The sequence below is a fragment of the Heptranchias perlo genome, chromosome 3 (genome assembly GCF_035084215.1).
Source record: "Heptranchias perlo isolate sHepPer1 chromosome 3, sHepPer1.hap1, whole genome shotgun sequence".
NCBI lineage: Eukaryota > Metazoa > Chordata > Chondrichthyes > Hexanchiformes > Hexanchidae > Heptranchias > Heptranchias perlo.
The window spans coordinates 2573736-2595775 of NC_090327.1; the positions used below are offsets into that span (position 1 = coordinate 2573736).

A 22040-nucleotide genomic window follows, 5' to 3' on the forward strand; every position below is an offset into this window, starting at 1 on the left:
CTGAGCCATCGAGAGAGGGAGCAATGAAAAAAACTTGACCAGCCTTTTATCCCCTCTGTGAATATATACTGGGTTCTATTGGAAAATGGTCAGCTGTCTGCATGTGTCCCATCTCCAGTCTTAACTCCCCCTTCCCCCAGTCTTTTTAAAAAAAAAAGAAACCACTGGATTTAAAATTTCATGAGTGTGCTTTTGTTGAACCTCGAACCAAGGAACATGGGCTGCCGTTTATCTTCTATCTCTTTCCCCCTGGTAACCATGATGTGGAGATGCCGGTGATGGACTGGGGTTAACAATTGTAAACAATTTTACAACACCAAGTTATAGTCCAACGATTTTATTTTTAATCCCACAAGCTTTCAGGAGCTTTCCCCTTTCCCCTTTCCACACCGCCTGAGGAAGGGGAAAGCCCCCGAAAGCTTGTGGGATTAAAAATAAAACCCCTGGTAACGACAGATTGCGTGCTTAAGCCAGATCTTTTACCCTAAAATTATTTTTATTATTCCTTTCAAAGAATGGAAGACAAAGGAGAAGTGAAATGCATCAAATTTTCATTTGGGAACAAAATTTTAGCTCTGCAGAGAACGCCAAAGGCTGTGGTAAGGAATTGTTTTACAGGCTGTATTTTAATGGTTTGGGGTTGGAAGGAAATACACTGTCACAATGCGTACTAAACTCTTGAATATTATTTGCAGGATTTTATTAACTTCATTCCTGACCTGCCCCAAACAGAATACACTCAAGAATGCAAGGTAATAATTATAATTAAAACTTGCGTGCTTTGAATCTAAAATGTAATTTTCTTGACCGTGTAATAATGTATCTTTTCATCTTACTTGCCTGTAGACCAAAAATGCCAACATCCTGGGTTTCTGTTGGACCAGCACGAATGAAATAGTATTTATTACTGATCAAGGCATTGAATTTTATCAGGTAAGTACTGTGTGTAAGGACAAGTACTGTGTGTAAGGACATCATGTGTAAGGGCAGGAAAAGGCCAAACAAGCTGTCAACTTCTCTCTCATAATCCCATTTAACCACCTTCTTGTCATATCCCTTTGGTCCTTTCTCTATCTGAAAACATAACTAATTGTCAAAAGGCTCGAATTCTGTAATAATCACGAGAAACCATTTTCAATTGGGAAGGTTTTTAATTCCAATTACACAGTAGTAAATTCTTCTATTTCGCAGTGAATTACTAACAAGTGAATACAGTTTTGTGGAGTCCAGGTTATTTCGGTAAATGTAATCGGCTGTGTGTACATTGCTGTTAAGATATTATATTTGCCCCTTGAATCTTAAGCATCTTCAAAAATTGTGGTTTTTTTTGCTTGTCATCACAGAAGCACAGTGATCCAAAAGAGAATGAGGTTGCCTCGACCATTATTGAGAAATTGCTTTTTGAATAAAAACTAGTGCAGGATACACATACTGAAATGCAAAAGCACTGAAAGTCACAATTGCACCTTGGCCTCAGGTATTGATGTTTTTGTTATTTCCAGGTATTACCTGACAAGCGTAGTTTAAAGCTACTAAAGAATCAGAGCATCAATGTTAACTGGTGCATGTACTGCCCAGAAACTGCTGTCCTCCTTCTGTCTACCACAGTACATGGGAATGTTCTTCAGCCGTTTTATTTCAGAGTAAGTTAGACGTTGTTCTCTAATCTCACCACCTGCGGTCTTTTCCACACTCTCGTTCTTTACGCACTTCAAAGTTTCTGAAACGTTTGTAGTTTATTATTTTCTTAATAGAAAATGTGTCTGAAATCGTAAATGCTGCGCACCCCCCGATTTCCCAAAATCTACTGCTTGGGATCGCCGGCTTCATGTTTTATTTTTATATAAATAGATAAATGAGAGCAGAAATATTTATTGATCAAAGTGCTGGGCTGGGAGGGTGAGGAACAATGTTCCCTCCAATTTTTTTTCGACCAGGTGTGGAATGAATTTGGGTTTGTGCACCGATATAAAGGCTGTGTGCATCACCGTAAAAAAAATCACAACCCCTTGAATAGAACATCGTTTTAGAAAACGTTATTCAGGGTAAATAACAAACAGAACAAATGCACAAAATAATGGATAATTGTAACAATTTAATGTTATATTGGCTGATAAATTTATATAATTTACGAAATGACTTTCTTAAGTTGCACTAGGATTGAGCAACTTCGTTATATTTTATTAGGAATTATTCCCACCAGATAACTTTTATCAGCTTTTTGATGAATCAGCTTAATGACTCTGAAGCAAACAGAAATAAATCATAGAATCATGGAATGGTTACAGCACGAAAGGAGGCCATTCAGCCCGTTGAGCCTGTACCGGCTCTGTGCAAGAGCAATCCAGTTAGTCCCACTCCCCCGCCCTTTCGCTGTAGCCCTGCAAATATTTTTTCCTTCAAGTCCTTATCCAATTCCCTTTTAGAAGCCACGATTGAATCCACTTCCACCACCCTTTCAGGCAACGCATTCTAGATCATAACCACTCATTGCCCAATAAAGTTTTTCCTCATGTCGCCTTTGGTTCTTTTGCCAATTGCCTTAAATCTGTGCCCGCTGGTTTTGCCAATGGGAACAGTTTCTCTCTATCTACTCTGTCTAGACCCCTCGTGATTTTGAACACCTCTATCAAATCTCCTTTCAACCTTCTCTGTTCCGAGGAGAACAATCCCAGCTTCTCCAGTCTATCCACGTAACTGAAGTCCCTCATCCCTGGAATCATTCTAGTAAATCTCTTCTGCACCCTCTCTAAGGACTTCACTTGCTCATAGGTGGTCAGATAAACAGAATAATAGATTCAAGCACTAGACTAAAGGAGACAGACTTCATCACTATCTGCATACAGACACTGTCCCTGCACCAAAACCAATGAGAACTCTGAAATAACCACCTGGAATCTATTTTTCACATCCTTCCTAAAGTGCGGTGCCCAGAATTGGACACAATACTCCAGCTGTGGCCGAACCAGTGTTTTATAAAGGTTCATTATATCTTCCTTGCTTGTGTACTCTATGCCTCTATTTATAAAGCCCAGGATCCGGTGTGCTTTTTTAACCGCTTTCTCAACCTGCCCGTACTCTATTGATTTTGAGCCCTAACTTTCTGTGGCGAATTTAATGGGCAATTAATGTGCAAATCCAACAAGTTCTTAAAAAAAAAACTTCCTTTCTCTGCAAGACGCGTGAATGCTTATGCCAAAAAAAATTATGCATTTTTATGTTTGCAGCTAAATTCTGAACATTTAGTAAATAGGACCAAGTCCACCAATGGGCAAGATTGTACACTCCTTTGAAGGTGGTTGTGCTGTTCATGGAGTGAACGGCTTTTTCTTGCTCTATAGAATCATAGAAAGTTACGGCACAGAAGGAGGCCATTCAGCCCATCATGTCCGTGCCGGCTGAAAAAGAGCTATCCATCTTAATCCCACTTTCCAGCACTTGGTCCGTAGCCCTGTAGGTTACGGCTCTTCAGGTGCACATCCAAGTACCCTTTAAATGAGTTTAGGGTTTCTGCCTCTACCACCCTTTCAGGCAGTGAGTTCCAGACCCCCACCATCCTCTGGGTGAAAAATGTTCTCCTCAGCTCCCCTCTAATCTGTCTACCAATTACTTTAAATCTATGCCCCCTGGTCACTGACTCCTCTGCCACTCTATCTAGGCCCCTCATAATTTTATGCTCCTCAATTAAATCACCCCTCAGCCTCCTTTGTTCCAATGAAAACACCCCTGCCTGTCCAATCTTTCCTTATATCTAAAATTCTCGTAAATCTCCTCTGCACCTTCTCCAGTGCAATCACATCTTTTCTGTAATGTGGTGACCAGAACTGTAAGCAGTACTCAAGCTGTGGCCTAACCAATGTTTTATACAGTTCTAGCATAACCTCCCTGCTCTTGATATTCTATACCTCGGCTAATAAAGGAAAGTATCCCGTATGCCTTTTTAACCACCTTATCTACCTGATCTGCTACCTTCAGGGATCTGTGGACATGCACTCCAAGGTCCCTCACTTCCTCTACACCTCATAGGGTATCCTCCCATTTATTGTGTATTCCATTCCCTTGCCCTCGCCAAATGGATTCAATTCCATTTGCCACTTTTCTGCCCACCTGACCAGTCAATTGATATCTTCCTGTAGTCTGCAGCTTTCCTCCTCACTATCAACCACACGCCCAATTTTTGTATCATCTGCAAACTTCTTAATCATGCCCTGTGTGCAATCAGAATTTTTAAATTGAATCAGAAATACAAATCAGCCAGTGTGAATTTTGGGATAGGGAACAGTTTAATTAAAGCTCCTTGTATTCAAATCTCTCCATTGCCTCGTCCCTCTCTATCTCTGTAACCTCCTCCAGCCTTACAACCCTCCGAGATCTCTGCGCTCCTCCAATTCTGGCCTCTTGCGCATCCCCGATTTCCTTTGCCCCACCATTGGCGGCCGTGCCTTCAGCTGCCTAGACCCTAAGCTCTGGAATTCCCTCCCTAAACCTCTCTGCCTCTCTACCTCTCCTCCTTTGAGACGCTCCTTAAAACCACCTCTTTGACCAAGCTTTTGGTCACCTGTCCTAATATAAGACCATAAGAGATAGGAGCAGGAGTAGGCGGCTCGGCCCCTCGAGCCTGCTCCGCCATTCAATGAGATCATGGCTGATCTGATTTTTACCTCCACTCCACTTTCCGACCTTTTCCCCATATCCTTTGACGCCCTTGCTGATTAAAAATTTATCTAACTCAGCCTTGAATATATTCAATGACTCAGCCTCCACAGCTTTTTTGGGGTAAACAATTCCAAAGATTCACGACCCTCTGGGAGAAGAAATTCCTCCTCATTTCCGTCTTAAACGGGCGACCCCTTATTCTGAGACTATGCCCCCGAGTTTTGGATTCCCCCATGAGGGGGTAACATCATGGGGGAATCTAATGCCTTAGCGCCTTTAATGTAGTAAAACATCCTAACGGGTACTATAGCATTGTGGTTATGTTACTGGACTAGTAATCCAGAGGCCTGGACCTAAATCTGGAGTCATGAGTTCAAATCCTGCCATGGCAGCTGGGGAATTTAAATTCAATTAATTAAATAAAATCTGGAATTAAAATACTAGTATCAGTAATGATGGCCATGAAACTACCGGATTGTCATAAAAACCCATCTGGTTCACTAATGTCCTTTAGGGAAGGAAACCTGCCGTCCTTACCCGGTCTGGCCGAGATGTGATTCCAGACCTACAACAATGTGGTTGATTCTTAATTGCCCTCTGAAATGGCCTAGCAAGCCACTCCGTTGTAAAATCTCGCTTAAAAAAAGTCATACTAAGAATAAAACTGGCTGGACCACCCGGCATCGAGCCACTAGGCACCGGACACGACAAAGGCAAATCAAGCCCAGTCGACCCTGCAAAGTCCTGCTCACTAACCTTTGGGAATTGTGCCAAAATTGGAAGAGCTGTCCCACAGACTAGTCAAGCAACAGCCTGACACAGCCATACTCACAGAATCATACCTTTCAGCCAATGTCCACAGACTCTTCCATTACCATCCCTGGGTATGTCCTGTCCCACTGGCAGGACAGACCGACCAGAAGTGGGGGTACAGTGATATACAGTCAGGAGGGAGTGGCCCTGGGAGTCCTTAACATTGACTCTGGACCCCATGAAATCTCATGGCATCAGGTCAAACATGGGCAAGGAAACCTCCTGCTGATTACCACCAACCGCCCTCCCTCAGTCCTTCTCCATGTTGAATACCACTTGGAGGAAGCACTGAGGGTAGCAAGGGACATAATGTACTCTGGGTGGGGGACTTCAATGTCCATCACCAAGATTGGCTCGGTAGCACCACTACTGACCGAGCTGGCCGAGTCCTGAAGGACATAGCTGCCAGACTGGGCCTGCGGCAGGTGGTGAGCGAACCAACACGAGGGAAAAACTCACTTGACCTCGTCCTCACCAATCTACCTGTCGCAAATGCATCTGTCCATTGGTAGAAGTGACCACCGCACAGTCCTCGTGGAGATGAAGTCCCGTCTTTGCACTGAGGACACCATCCAACGTGTTGTGTGGCACTACCACCATGCTAAATGGGATAGATTCAGAACAGATCTAGCAGCTCAAAACTGGGCATCCATGAGGCACTATGGGCCATCAGCAGCAGCAGAATTGTATTTCAGCACAATCTGTAACCTCATGGCCCGGCATATTCCTCACTCTACCATTACCAACAAGCCAGGGGATCAACCCTGGTTCAATGAGGAGTGTAGAAGAGCATGCCAGGAGCAGCACCAGGCGTACCTAAAAATGAGGTGTCAACCTGGTGAAGCTGCAGCTCAGGACTACATGCATGCTAAACAGCGGAAGCAACACTCTATAGTCACAGCTAAGCGATTCCACAACCAACGAATCAGATTAAAGCTCTGCAGTCCTGCCACATCCAGTCGTGAATGGTAGTGGACAATTAAACAACTAATGGGAGGAGGAGGCTCTGTAAACATCCCCATCCTCAATGATGGCAGAGTCCAGCATGTGAGTGCAAAAGACAAGGCTGAAGCATTTGCAACCATCTTCAGCCAGAAGTGCCGAGCGGATGATCCATCTCTGCCTCCTCCCGATATCCCCACCATCACAGAAGCCAGTCCTCAGCCAGTTCGATTCATTCCACGTGATATCAAGAAACGGCTGAGTGCACTGGATACAGCAAAGGCTATGGGCCCCGACAACATCCCGGCTGTAGTGCTGAAGTCTTGTGCTCCAGAACTAGCTGCGCCTCTAGCCAAGCTGTTCCAGTACAGCTACAAGACTGGCATCTACCCGACAATGTGGAAAATTGCCCAGGTGTGTCCTGTCCACAAAAAGCAGGACAAATCCAATCCGGCCAATTACCACCCCATCAGTCTACTCTCAATCATCAGCAAAGTGATGGAAGGTGTCGTCGACAGTGCTATCAAGCGGCACTTACTCACCAATAACCTGCTCACCGATGCTCAGTTTGGGTTCCGCCGGGACCACTCGGCTCCAGACCTCAGCCTTGGTCCAAACATGGACAAAAAAGCTGAATTCCAGAGGTGAGAGTGACTGCCCTTGACATCAAGGCAGCATTTGACAGAGTGTGGCACCAAGGAGCCCTCGTAAAATTGAAGTCAATGGGAATCGGGGAAAACTCTCCAGTGGCTGGAGTCATACCTAGCACAAAGGAAGATGGTAGTGGTTGTTGGAGGCCAATCATCTCAGCCCCAGGACATTGCTGCAGGAATTCCTCAGGGCAGTGTCCTAGGCCCAACCATCTTCAGCTGCTTCATCAATGACCTTCCCTCCATCATAAGGTCAGAAATGAGGATGTTCGCTGATGATTGCACAGTGTTCAGTTCCATTCGCAACCCCTCAAATAATGAAGCAGTCCGAGCCCGCATGCAGCAAGACCTGGACAACATCCAGGCTTGGGGCTGATAAGTGGCAAGTAACATTCGTGCCAGACAAGTGCCAGGCAATGACCAGCTCCAACAAGAGAGAGTCTAACCACCTCCCCTTGACATTCAATGGCATTACCATCGCCCAATCCCCCACCGTCAACATTCTGGGGGTCACCATTGACCAGAAACTTAACTGGACCAGCCACATAAATACTCTGGCTACGAGAGCAGGTCAGAGGCTGGGTATTCTGCGGCGAGTGACTCACCTCCTGACTCCCCAAAGCCTTTCCACCCTCTACAAGTCAGGAGTGTGATGGAATAGTCTTCACTTGCTTGGATGAGTGCAGCTCCAACAACACTCAAGAAGCTCGACACCATCCAGGACAAAGGATTGGCACCCCATCCACCACCCTAAACATTCACTCCCTTCACCACTGGCGCACAGTGGCTGCAGTGTGTACCATCCACAGGATGCACTGCAGCAACTCGCCAAGGCTTCTTCGACAGCACCTCCCAAGCCCGTGACCGCTACCACCTAGAAGGACAAGAGCAGCAGGCACATGGGAACACCACCACCTGCACGTTCCCATCCAAGTCACACACCATCCCGACTTGGAAATATATCGCCGTTCCTTCATCGTCACTGGGTCCAAATCCTGGAACTCCCTTCCTAACAGCACTGTGGGAGAACCTTCACCACACGGACTGCAGCGGTTCAAGAAGGCGGCTCACCACCACCTTCTCAAGGGCAATTAGGGATGGGCAATGAATGCTGGCCCACATCCCATGAACGAATTTTAAAAAATGTAAATGCAAGTTGTTTTAGCACTGTCCAGAATGAAAGGGTCACAAAAGTGAATCTTATGGCAGAAAAAGTTCATGGCCGTTAATTTTAAAAAAGTGAATCTGAATTTTAATGGAATAGAAATTTTCTGAAGTTAATGGATAAATGCTGTTTAGGTATGTGAAGATTTTAATAGGACTTTGCTGTGTGCTTTTATTTTAATTTTTAAAAATGGTAACTCACATATTTCTTTATTGTACAATTCTTACGACTGTTAAAATTCCATTCTAACTCTAATCAAATCTGGTGGCTTTGTTTTCAAACAGATGATAATAAGCTCACAGAGGCTGATTTCATGCCTATGGTCCCACCAAAGCTCAGCTTTGTTGCCACTCCATATTAGTAATTACAGGGCTGGTAAAATAACTGGTCAATCCACAGAGAACTCTGTTTCTGCTGCAGAGATAATGGGAAGGTATATCTCTGATCTCAGATTGCAGGCACAAATTTTCAACCTGTAAAAACCTGGGCAGGCATTGGCGAAAATGATGATGGGTCCATGTTCTTTCTCTGTTCGTTGGAATTTGTGAAGGATTTGGGGGATTGCATAATACATCATCATACAAATGGGTGCTTGTTATAATGTCATGCAAATGAGGGAATTATCTCATGTAATTCCTACATCACTTATATTTTTTTTAAAAACCCACAGACGATCTGGTCATTATCACATTGCTGTTTGTAGGAACTTGCTGTGCTCAAATTGGCTGCTGCGTTTCCTACATTACAACGGTGACTGCACTTCAGAAGTATTTAATTGGCCGTAGAGTCGTGAGATTGTGAAAGGAGCTATAAAAATGTTAGCTTTTTTTTTCTTTTTTCCTACCATTTGGACCCTAGTATCGCTGGGAGTAAGGAATGCTTGTGCATCGCTGGCATCCAGCGTGGGTAAGGGTATCGGGTGGGGATTTAAATGGCGACCCATTGCGATACAGCAATTTACCTATTTAGAAAACGGTCCAGTTTTGTTCCCTAATGCTCTTTGAGTGTGCACTCAGCCTCCTTATTGCGATAAGGTGCTGTGGCACAAGTGTTTGGATGCGTATTGAGACTTAACCGATTTGATTTTGCTTTCCAGAGTGGAACAATGTCCAAAATGCCAAAGTTTGAAATTGAGCTGCCTGCCTCTCCCAAATCTGGAAACCTGTCTGACAGGGATATTATAATGGCCACCATGTAAGTAAAAGGCTTTTCTTCATCTTAAAGCCCAACTGACTGATAATGATAATTGCAGATTGGTGTTTCCCTTCCATGCTTCGAAAGAGCATCTGTAACAATGCTGCCACACCGAGGCAGTGCTACTCCATAGTATGCATTTACAAAGAGCTCGAGCTGTGGGTGCAACTGACTGTTCATTTACTACATGTTCCGTAGGTGAAAGAATGCCAACCAATCCATTGCACTGTCATTTATTTACATTTATCCTGTTTCCCACAATCTATCCTAATGGCAGGGTTAATTTTAAGAATGTAATGGTAATTTTTTAATCTTTCTTTCTCACAAGATATGGACAACTTTACGTCCTTTATCTGAAGCACCAACCAAGAACTCCTAATAACCCGGGGGCAGAAGTAATCTTGTACTATTTACCTAGGTAAGACCAGGTGATTGGGATCACATTTAGTCACACCGTATTTTGGATTGATTTCCTAAATTTATGTTGCATTTTAATTGCAGGGAAGGACAGTGCAAGAAAATGCATATATTAAAACTAAATATCACAGGGAAATTTGCTCTGAATGTTGTTGATAACATGGTTGTGGTCCATCACCAGAGCTCTCAGGTAAGAAATCTACTCTGTGATCTTCTTTCCTACTTACTATTAGGTGATAATCTCAGTGGAAGGATAAAAATTAACAATGGCATCTACTTGCCCTATTTACATAGAATTACATAGAATGTACATCATAGAAACAGGCCATTCGGCCCAACAGGTCCATGCCAGTGTTTATGCTCCACACGAGCCTTAGCCTACCCTCTTCATATCCTTCTATTCCTTTCTCCCTCATGTGTTTATCGAGTTTCCCCTTAAATGCATCCATGTTATTCGCCTCAACTACTCCTTGTGGTAGTGAGTTCCACATTCTCACCACTCTCTGGGTAAAGAAGTTTCTTCTGAATTCTATATTGGATTTATTGGTGACTATCTTATATTTATGGCCCCTAGTTTTGGACTTCCCCACAAGTGGAAACATCTTCTCTATGTCTACACTATCGTACCCATTCATAATCTTAAAGGCCTCGATCAGGTCCCCCCTCAGCCTTCTCTTTTTTCTAGAGAAAAGAGCCTCAGCCTTTGCTGATAGGTTATACCTATTTAAATTCAAAGAATGTATTTGTTAAAGTTCTATTTCGAAGCATCTTCCTTTGATCCTCTATCAATCGCACACGACCAATTTTTTGTTGTTGCTGACTATATTTTGACAAATAGAGATCACAAACACCATTCTCGTCTCCTTACCGTCAAGTTTGTAGTCGCAAAATAAAACTTTTCTTCCTCGCGCCCACTTATGGCTCCCTTTACAACTGGCCTGATTTTCCAGGGGACAGCCGTAGCTCCCGTCTGAAACAGGCAGGAACTTTGTGAAGTGACATTGCTGTGAAGCCAATGCCGTTTTCCAACCTCTCCACTTGACTAACTTCCTGCTCCCGCCCACTTGGTTGGTGCAAGTCCTAAGTCACAATTTGAAACGCTATTTAAAGGAACCCACAATTGCTCCCGTGTTAAGCTCTATAGAGCTTTTGGACTTGTTTTGGGCATCGCTAGCAAGGCTGGCATTTATTGCCCATCCCTAGTTGCCCCTTGAGAAGGTGGTGGTGAGCCGCCGCCTTGAACCGCTGCAGTCCGTGTGGTGAAGGTTCTCCCACAGTGCTGTTAGGAAGGGAGTTCCAGGATTTTGACCCAGCGACGATGAAGGAACGGCGATATATTTCCAAGTCGGGATGGCTTGCAGTAACTCGTGGGTTTTTTGATCTCAAAGGGTTTGAGAGTGATTTAATTGTCGTGGTAGGTTCTGATCTGTTAAGGGGCTTCTGGCATTTCAGTTATTCTTTTGACTGGAATCACTGTAGGAGGATGAGTGGGAAGAATTGTCAATCCTGAAATGTGAGCTTGCAGTTTGTATTTTATTTATTCACAGACGTCGATGATTTTTGATATAAAACTGCGGGCAGAATTTGATGGAACTTTCACTATTCATCATCAGATCCTTCCAGCTCTATCCATCCACCCTTGCAAGATTCCTCGGGCAGGTATGTGAGTTTAGAAGTATCTTGAGTGCAAGTGAAATTTTGCATCATTTGCTGGTGACTTGATTAACAGTGAATGAGAACAGTTTCTATCACCATTGAAAACAGATCCCATTTAAAAAAAAAATGTTTTTCCTCAGCCTCCCTGCAATTGAGCTGTTGAGTAAAGGCACCGACCGGCCAGTGTAGCATTGTGATGTACAGACCAGTTAATCCCATATTTGACTCCCAATCTGCGATGAGGAGCTGAGCTAGAGAAGCCGTGGGGGGGGTGTTATTACTACCCATTCTCCCCCCCCCCCCCCCCCCCTCAAGGGGAACATTATCCAGGATTCTGGCTTCAGATTGCTCCAATGACCCATGCTGGGACAGGCGCATGCAAATGTTATGTGAAGTGCAAGATTGGCATCAGTTGTCATACCCCCTGTAGTCGAATAGTCTGCCAACACTGAATAACTTTCTAACATTCACTATCTAAGCTCACACGTGAAGAATGGCCACCTGGGTGAGGTAGCAGGCCTGCTGTTGCCTATCTCTGCAATCTCTTCCGGCCCTACAACCCTCCTCCAACTCTTGCCTCTTGCGCATCCCCTGCTCCATTCGCCCCCCCCCCCCATTGGCGGCCATGCCTTCAGCTGCCCAGGCCCTGAGCTCTGGAATTCCCTCGTTAAACCTCTCCGCCTCTCTACACCTCTCTCTCTTCCTTTAAGATGCTCCTTAAAACCTACCTCTTTGACCAAGCTTTTGGTCACCTGTCCTAAGATCTCCTTATGTGGCTCAGAGTCAAATTTTTGTTTGCTAATCGCTCCTGTGAAGCACCTTGGGATGCTTTACTACGTTAAAGGCAATATATAAATGCAAATTTTTGTTGTTGTTTGGAACCGTACACAAATCGTTAATGCCTTCAGGAGAAGATGGAAGAAAAAAGCAAAACTGCATAAATTCTCTACATAATGTGAAAAATAGATTCCAGGTGGTTATTTCAGAGTTCTGATTGGTTTCGGTGCAGGGACAGTGTCTGTATGCAGATAGTGATGAAGTCTGTCTCCTTTGGTCTAGTTCTTGGAATCTATTATTCTGTTTATCTGACTACCGATGTGCATTTAAAGACCCAATGATTGGAAAGATTGCTTCAGTATGAAATGAAGCTTGGACTCTTGCAGTGACAGTATTGTGAGTGCAGGTGACCCCACTGGTAGTGGTGGGGCTTTCAGAAGTGATGTAAGTGTCTGTAAGTCATGGTCGCACCAAATACTTGTCTTTGAGTCAGAAATGACCGGCTGCTGGTGAGTCATCAGAAGGTACATTGGCATTTAATGAATTGGTAGAGATAAGGCATGTATGCTCGACAATAAAATCATAGAATCAGACAGCACAGAAGGAGGCCATTCAACCCATTGTGCCTGTGCCGGCTCTTTGAAAGAGCTATCCAATTAGTCCCATTCCCCTGCTCTTTCCTCATAGTCCTGCGAATTTTGATTTTTCAAGTAGTTACCCAATTTCATTTTGAAAGTTATTATTGAATCTGCTTCCACCGCCCTTTCAGGCAGTGAATTCCAGACCATAACAACTCGCTGCGTAGAAAATTGTCTCCTCATCTCCCCCCTGGCATTTTTGGCAATTACCTTAAATCTGTGTCCTCTGGTTACCGACCCTCCTGCCACTGGAAACAGTTTCTCCCTATCTACTCGATCAAAACCCCTCATAAGTTTGAAAGTTTACTCTATTCATTTCATACTTGTTTTTTTTCCAAGACTGAGAATGTGTTCTTTTCTAAAGTTAAATCCTGATGTAGACACTGTATTTCAGCAAGAGTTTATTTAGTTCCATGTAATATTGTATTAATGTCTTGAAATTCTGTGTGCAGGTGCATCAGCTGTAACAACACAAAGCCCTATCCCGTGTGAACTTTGTATCCTTCAGAGTGAATTGGACGCCAATGTATGATGGCAATTAAAATTAATTTCTTGGGAATTTCAGGATAAGCTCTAAAACAAAAGCAAAATATTGCAGATGCTGGAAATGTGAAATAAGAAGGGAAAACGCTGGAAATACTCAGGTCAGGCAGCATCTGTGGGGAGAGAAACAGAGTTAACGTTTCAGGTCAATGACCTTTCATCAGAACTGGAAGATGTTCGAGATGAACAGCTTTTAAGCAAGTACAGAACCAGGGGAAGGGGGGTGGGGAGGAAAGAATAAAAGGGAAGGCCTGTGATAGGGTGGAGGGCAGGAATGATTAAATGAGATATCTGTAATCAAGGGTGGATCCGAAACATGAAGGGTGGAATTTAAGTTGGAATCCACGTGGAATAAGTCTGAGCCAGAGACAGTTGCTGAGGAGCGAGATGTGGCTGTGAAAGCGAGTTTTAGTGGACATCTGATCAAACATGTGAACGGAAACATTTACCATTGCTCAACTCTAAAACCATTTACCAATAAACTCAGTGATGATGTAGAAGCACTTTCTTGTCAATGGCATCCATGTTTTCTTTAACTTTTAGATTCTTCTTCCTGGAGTGTGTTTCAGCCTGATATCATAATTAATGCAAGTGAAGGTAAGTGGATCTTGGAAGGTGTGTGTTCTTGTAATGTTTGTACCCTGTGCATTTAAGACAGTGACCTGATTTTTGCGGCCAAATTGTTATGACCGTGGTGTTTCAATGTAAATCCCTAGGAACAGTGTGCAGTGGCACAATTGGGGATGAGCTTCATGGACCCATCCTTTCTCGCTCAGTCTCTTCTCCACCACCCCCCTCCCCCTCCCTCTTCTCCACCCTCCCCTCCACCCTCCCCTCCCCCCTCCCTCTCCCCAGTCATCTGCATGCTGCTATCTTGTAAATCTTCCAGCAATAAGCTCAAGAGCAGCATTTCATAGAATCATAGAAAGGTTACAACATTGAAGAAGGCCATTCAGCCCATTGAGTCTGTGCCAGCTCTATGCAAGAGCAATCCAGCTGGTTCCACTCCCCTGCCCTATCCCTGTAGCCCTGCAAATTTTTTCCTTTTAAGTATTCATCCAGTTCCAGTGTTGGAAAAACATGATCTACTTTCTTGGCCACAGGTCGCACATGGCAGTGGGAGATAAGCTGAACAAATAGAGTGATTTCATTTTTTAAAAACCTGCACTAAATATAACTCCTCGTTCTCATTATTATCCACAAATGCATTTCCTTTGGTAATTCTTAATTCAGTGTGTAGAAGAACCTATCCCTTAACTCGGTCACTACATCCACGTTGTTTGCCAAATTAAATACTCGTTTTGCAATTCTCTGCTCACTAACTAACTAATTCCCAATCACCTGACGCATATTTGTCATGCTAGTTTTTACACACAGGGACTTCAAAGAGACTTAGGAAAAGTAATGCTTGTAGCTTTGCTATAGATGTAACTCTCACTGCCTCTGAATAATGATTTTGCAGCATTTCTACAAAAATAAGTTCATGGATTGAAAAAACATGCAAATGTGGCAAGCTACTAACCTGAGGAAATTTCACGTCTTGGTGTGAGATTTTTTTTTGTAGCAGGTTCACCACTTTCCGCTGCACTACTTGGGTTTTTTAGAACAAAATCTCTACTTGTGCTTGTTTTCACTGAACTAGTAATACTAATGAATTTCTACACAAGGATCAGAGACTCTTACAGCACGGAAGGAGGCCTTTCGGCCCACCGTTCATTTGTGCCTCTTTGAAAGAACTATCCAATTAGTGCCATGCCCCTGCTCTTCCCCTTTTTTGAAAGTTATTATTGAATCTGTTTCCACCACAATTTCAGGCAGTGCATTCAGATCATAACAACTCTCTGCGTTAAAAAAAAAATTCTCATCTCCCCTCTGACTGTTTCGCCAATTACCTTAAATCTGTGTCCTCTGGTTACTGACCCTCCTGCCAATGAAAACAGTTTCTCCTTACTTAGCAAAATCCCTCATAATTTTGAACACCTCTATTAAATCTCTCCTTAACCTTCTCTGCTCTAAGGAGAACAATCCCAGCTTCTCCAGTCTCTCCACATGACTGAAGTCCCTCATCCCACGTATCATAGATAGAATCATAGAAAGGTTACAGCACGGAAGGAGGCCATTCTGTCCATCAAGTCCGTGCCGGCTCTCTGCAAGAGCAATCCAGCTAGTCCCACTCCACCGCCCTTTCCCCAGTGTCCTGCAAAGTTTTTCCCTTCAAGTACTTATCCAGTTTCCTCTTGAAAGCCACAATTGAATCTGCCTCCACCGCTCCCCTCAGGCAGTGCATTCCAGATCATAACCACTGACTTGTGTTTAAAAAAAAGTTTTTCCTCATGTCACCTTTGGCTCTTTTGCCAATCACCTTAAATTTGTGTCTTCTGGTTCTTGACCCTTCTGCCAATGGGAACAGTTTCTCTCTATCTACTCTATCATGATTTGGAATACCTCGATCAAATCTCCTCTCAACCTTCTAAGGAGAACAACCCCAGCTTCTCCAGTCTATCTGCTAAAGTAGCTCATCCCTGGAACCATTCTGGTAAATCTCTTCTGCACCCTCTCTAAGGCCTTCACATTCTTCCTAAAGTGCGGTGCCCAGAACTCAACACAATACTCCAGTTGTGGCCGCACCAGTGTTTTATAAAGGTTCATCCTAACCTCCTTGCTTTTGTACTCTATGCCTCTATTTATAAATGTAAGGAATCTTACAACACCAGGTTATAGTCCAACAAATTTATTTTAAAATCACAAGCTTTCGGAGATTATCTCCTTCGTCAGATGATTGAATGAAAAGGTTCTCAAATCGCATATCTTATACGATGTTGGGACAGCATCACACCAATCAAAAGGTGTCGTTGTTATTCAAACAGGCCAGTCACGGAGAACAGCACGTCCCAGTACACTCGATATACATTGTGTCTTTTACACAGGCAGGCAGAAAGAAACTTAAAATGGCAGAGAGAGAGAGAGAGAGAGAATTTTTAAAAAATTCTATTTATAAAGCCCAGGATCCCGTATGCTTTTTTAACCGCTTTCTCAACCTACCCTGCCACCTTGAACAATTTGTGCACATATACCCCCAGATCTCTCTGTTCCTGCACCCCTTTTAGAATTGCACCCTGTAGTTTATATTGCCTCTCCTTGTTCTTCCTACCGAAATGTATCTCTTCACACTTTTCTGCTTTAAATTTCATCTGCCACGTGTCCGCCCATTCCATCAGCCTGTCTATATCCTCAAGTCTATCACTATCCTCCTCACTGTTTACTACCCTTCCAAGTTTTGTGTCATCTGCAAATTTTGAAATTGTGCCCTGTACACCCAAGTCCAAGTCGTTAACATATATCAAGAAAAGCAGTGGTCCCAGCACTGACCCCTGGGGAACACCACTGTAAACCTCTGGAAATTTACCAGAATGAAATTACTAGAGTCTATAATTAAGGATAGAGCGACTGAACACAGTAATAATTTTCAGTTAATCAGAGAGAGCCAGCATGGATTTGTAAAGGGTAGGTCATGTCTGACGAACCTGATTGAATTTTTTGAAGAGGTGACTAAAGTAGTGTTGAGGAGAATGTCAGTGGATGTTGTTTTTATGGACTTCCAGAAGGTATTTGATAAAGTCCCTCATAAGAGACTGTTAGCTAAAGTTGAAGCTCATGGAATTGAGGGCAAATTATTGACCTGGTTGGGAAATTGGCCGAGCGGCAGGAGACAGAGAGTAGGGATAATGGGCAGGTACTCAAATTGGCAAGATGTGACTGGTGGTGTCCCACAGGGATCTGTGTTGGAGCCTCAACTATTCACTGTATTTATTAACGACTTAGATGACGGGATAGAGAGCCACATATACAAGTTTGCCAATGACGCAAAGATAGGCAACATTGTAAGCAGTGTAGATGGAAGCATAAAATTAGAGAGAGATATTAATAGGTTAAGCGAATGGGCAAAACCGTGGCAAATGGATTTCAATGTAGGCAAGTGTGAGGTCATCCACTTTGGACCTAAAAAGCATAGATCAGAGTACTTTCTAAATGGTGAAAAGCTCAAAACAGTGAGGTCCAAAGGGACTTAGGGGTCCGTGTACATAGATAATTAAAATGTGATGGACAGGTACAGAAAATAATGAAAAAAGGCTAATGGAATGCTGGCTTTTATATCTAGAGGACTAGAGTACAAGGGGGTAGAAGTTCTGCTACAGCTCTACAAAACCCTGGTTAGACCACACCTGGAGTACTGTGTTCAGTTCTGGGATGTTAGGAAGGATATATTGGCCTTGGAGGGAGTACAGCGTAGATTTACTGGAATGATACCTGGACTCCAAGGGTTAAATTACGAGGAGAGATTACACAAACTAGGGTTGTTTTCCCTGGAATTTAGAAGATTAAAGGGTGATTTGATCGAAGTTTTCAAGATATTAAGGGGAACTGATAGGGTAGATAGAGAGAAACTATTTCCGCTGGTAGGGGACATAGCCTAAAAATTAGAGCCAGTTCTTTCAGGAGTGAAGTTAGGAAACATTTCTACACCCAAAGGGTGGTAGAAGTTTGGAACTCTCTTCCGCAAACAGCAGTTGATAACTCAATTGTTAATTTTAAATCTGAGATTGATAGATTTTTGTTAACCAAAGGTTTTAAGGGATATGGGGCTAGGGCAGGTATATGGAGTTAGGTCACAGCTCAGCCATGATCTCATTGTATTGCGGAACAGGTTCGAGGGGCTAAATGGCCCACTCCTGTTCCTATCTTCCTACGTTCCCATGACATCCTTCCCAAAGTGTGGCGCCCAGAATTGGACACACTATTCCAGCTGGGGCCTAACTAGTGATTTTATAAAGGCTTAGCATAACTTCCTTGTTTTTGTAGATTTTTAATTGACTGGTTCATGTGGATTCTGGATAGGTTACTTGTGGTGTCTCCAGGTAAAGCTGCAGCCTATAGTGCATATGCTCCAAGACAAGGGGCGGCTCATGGATTTCCTCCTCCAGCGGAAGGACTGCAAAATGGTCATCTTGTCCGTGTGCTGTCACAGTAAGTACCACACTTGGAATGAATCGTAACTGGTAGTGTTATTCTTAGTTTTGAATATATGTAGATTATAAAAGAGAAAGTTTCTCATTTTTAAAATGAACCTTTTACTATTTTGTTCGTTATTTTTGTCACTGGTCAAATCACTTTCTAGCATTTGTTCACGCAAGGAGCAGTGTGGTTTTGAAACCGTAAAACAGGAAGTTCCTGCTGAGGAATCGCTGCTAGCTTTGTAATATCCACTCTTACTTCAGTAGTGATAATAAACGTAGGGGCTGAGAGGGTTAAATTACGAGGACAGGTTGCACAGACTAGGCTTGTATTCCCTCGAGTAAAGAAGATTAAGGGGTGATCTAATTAATGTGTTTAAGATGATGAAAGGATTTGATAGGGTAGAGAGAGAGAAACTATTTCCTCTGGTGGGAGAGTCCAGAACAAGGGGGCATAACCTTAAAATTAGAGCTAGGCCATTCAGGATGATGTCAGGAAGCACTTCTTCACACAAAGGGGAGTGGGAATCTGGAACTCTCTCCCCCAAAAAACTGTTGAGGCTGGGGGTCAATTGAAAATTTCAAAACTGCGATCGATTAAATTTTTGATAGGCAAGGGTGTTAAGGGATGTGGAACCAAGGCGGGTAGATGGAATTGAGATACAGATCAGCCATGAACTAATTAAATGGCGGAACAGGCTCGAGGGGCCGAATGGCCTCCTCCTGCTCCTATGCTCCTAATGCCACGTTGCATGGGACTTTGCTAAGTATTGTTTATCAGTATGCCGAGGTTGCAGTAATTTTATTGCCTCTTTTAATTTCAGTGCTGAGCGCAGCAGGACGAAGTAGTTTGCCCGTGATTGCCATCATATTTGATAAACTCAATCAAGTCTACAAGGAATACCTAGAAGCTGAGCAGAACTATACCTTGGTGAGAACTGCATGCAGGTTTCACCATCCACAACACTTCACGTAAACTTTTGAAGAATGTAGTGCTTTGTTTTTTTTTTAGAAGAAACTTTTCATATCCCTTTGTCATGAATGCTGTTCTCTGGAAGGGAGTTGAACTTACTGCTGGAAGACAGAGAGAGAGCGGTGCAGGAGAGAATAGGAACTGGAGTAGGCCATTCGGCCCCTCGCGCCTGATCCGCCATTCGGCCCCTCGCGCCTGATCCGCCATTCGGCGAGATCTTGGCTGATCTGTGACTTAACTCCATATACCCGCCTTAGCCCCATATCCCTTAATACCTTTGGTTAACAAAAATCTATCAATCTCAGACTTAAAATTAACAAACGAGCTAGCATCAACTGCCGTTTGCGGAAGAGAGCTCCAAACTTCTCCCACCCTTTGTGTGTAGAAATGTTTCCTAACTTCACTCCTGAAAGTCCTGGCTTTCATTTTTAGGCTGTGTCCCCTAGTCCTAGACTCCCCAACCAGCGGAAATAGTTTCTCTCTATCAACCCTATCAGTTCCCCTTAATATCTTGAAAACTTTGATCACATCACCCCTTAATCATCTAAAGTCCAGGGAATACAACCCTAGTTTGTGTAATCTGTCCTCGTAATTTAACCCTTGGAGTCCAGGTATCATTCTAGTAAATCTACACTGTACTCCCTCCAAGGCCAATATATCCTTCCTAACGTCCCAGAACTAAACACAGTGCTCCAGGTGTGTTCTAACCAGGGCTTTGTATGGCTGTAGCATAACTTCTACCCCCTTGTACTCAAGTCCTCTAGATATAAAAGCCAGCATTCCATTAGCCTTTTTTCATTATTTTCTGTACCTGTCCATGACATTTTAATGATCCATGTATATGGCCCCCTAAGTCCCTTTGGACCTCCACTGTTTCGAGCTTTTCACCATTTGGAAAGTATTCTGATCTATCCGTTTTTGGTCCAAAGTGGATGACCTCACACTTGCCTACATTGAAATCCATTTGCCACAGTTTTGCCCATTCGCTTAACCTATTAATATCTCTCTGTAATTTTATGCTTCCATCTACACTGCTTAAAATGCTGCCTATCTTTGTGTCATTGGCAAACTTGGATATGTGGCTCTCTATTCCGTCATCTAAGTCGTTAATAAATACAGTGAATAGTTGAGGTCCCAACACAGATCCCTGTGGGACACCACCAGTCACATCCTGCCAATTTGAGTACCTGCCCATTATCCCGACTCTCTGTCTCCTGCCGCTCGGCCAATCTCCCAACCAGGTCAATAATTTGCCCTCAATTCCATGAGCTTCAACTTTAGCTAACAGTCTCTTATGAGGGACTTTATCAAATGCCTTCCGGAAGTCCATGTAAACAACATCCACAGACAATCCCCTGTCCGCTACTTTAGTCACCGCTTCAAAAAATTCAATCAGGTTCATCAGGCATGACCTGCCCTTTGAAAATTTCCAGCTGATCAGGGAGAGCCAGCATGGATTTGTAAAGTGTTCAGTCACTCTCTCCTTAATTATAGACTCCAGTAATTTCCCAACAACAGATGTTAGGCTAACTGGTCTATAATTCCCTGGTTTCCCTCTCGCTCAGCAGGAGGGAATCTCTCTGCTCTTTGATTCCTCTATAACTGGCAACCCTCCTGTGAGATTGAAAGCATAACAGGGTTACCAAATGGCTGAATTGCTCAAATATGTAAGAACATAAGAAATAGGAGTAGGCCAATCGGCCCCTCGAGCCTGCTCCGCCATTCAATAAGATCATGGCTGATCTGATCCGAACCTCAAATCTAAATTCACGTCCAATTTCCGGCCCGCTCCCCTAATTCCCTTTACTTCTAGGAAACTGTCTATTTCTGTTTTAAATTTATTTAATGATGGGGCAGCATGTTGATAAATGTTTGTACATATCTTTTTAAAAGAAAGAAAGAACTTGTATTTATATTGCGCTTTTCATGACCTCAGGACGTCCCAAAGTGCTTTACGGCCAATGAAGTGCTTTTGAAGTGTCGCCTCTGTTGTAATGTAGGGAAACGTGGCTGCCAATTTGTGCACAGCAAGATCCCACAAACAGCATTGTGATAATCTGTTAGGGATAAATATTGCCCAGGACACCGGGAGAACTCCCCTGCTCTTCAAATAGTCCCGTGGGATCTTTTACCTGGGGAGGGTTTAAACTAATGTGGCAGGGGGATGGGAACCGATGCAGGAAGTCAGTGGGAAATAAAGTGGTGACAGAAACAAAAGGCAGTAAGGGAGAGTGTACAGAACATGACCGGACAGATGGTCTGAGAAAGCAGGGCAAAGACCAAGGGAAGTCTAGATTAAACTGCATTTATTTCAATGCAAGAAGTCTGATGGGCAAGGCAGATGAACTCAGGGCATGGATGGGTACATGGGACTGGGATGTTATAGCTATTACTGAAACATGGCTAAGGGAGGGGCAGGACTGGCAGCTCAATGTTCCAGGGTACAGATGCTATAGGAAAGATAGAGCAGGAGGTAAGAGAGGAGGGGGAGTTGCGTTCTTGATTAGGGAGAACATCACGGCAGTAGTGAGAGGGGATATATCCGAGGGTTCGCCCACTGAGTCCATATGGGTAGAACTGAAAAATAAGAAGGGAGAGATCACT

General features: G+C 43.5%; 1 protein-coding gene across 3 annotated transcripts in view; it reads left to right on the forward strand.

Moving 5' to 3' along the window:
- The window catches only part of rmc1 (regulator of MON1-CCZ1), a 57384-nt gene that overhangs the window by 18914 nt on the left and 16430 nt on the right, over positions 1–22040 (forward strand). For 2 of the 3 annotated variants that reach the window (XM_067977682.1, XM_067977683.1), the window contains exons 3-14: positions 515–599; positions 696–752; positions 847–933; positions 1503–1643; positions 9323–9420; positions 9749–9838; positions 9922–10027; positions 11385–11496; positions 13361–13405; positions 13995–14048; positions 18348–18476; positions 19288–19394. In XM_067977682.1, the coding sequence (XP_067833783.1) occupies positions 515–599; positions 696–752; positions 847–933; positions 1503–1643; positions 9323–9420; positions 9749–9838; positions 9922–10027; positions 11385–11496; positions 13361–13405; positions 13995–14048; positions 18348–18476; positions 19288–19394 (1111 nt within the window). The remainder of the gene's footprint in view (positions 1–514; positions 600–695; positions 753–846; positions 934–1502; positions 1644–9322; positions 9421–9748; positions 9839–9921; positions 10028–11384; positions 11497–13360; positions 13406–13994; positions 14049–18347; positions 18477–19287; positions 19395–22040) is intronic. The other variant, XM_067977684.1, reaches the window with a different exon arrangement.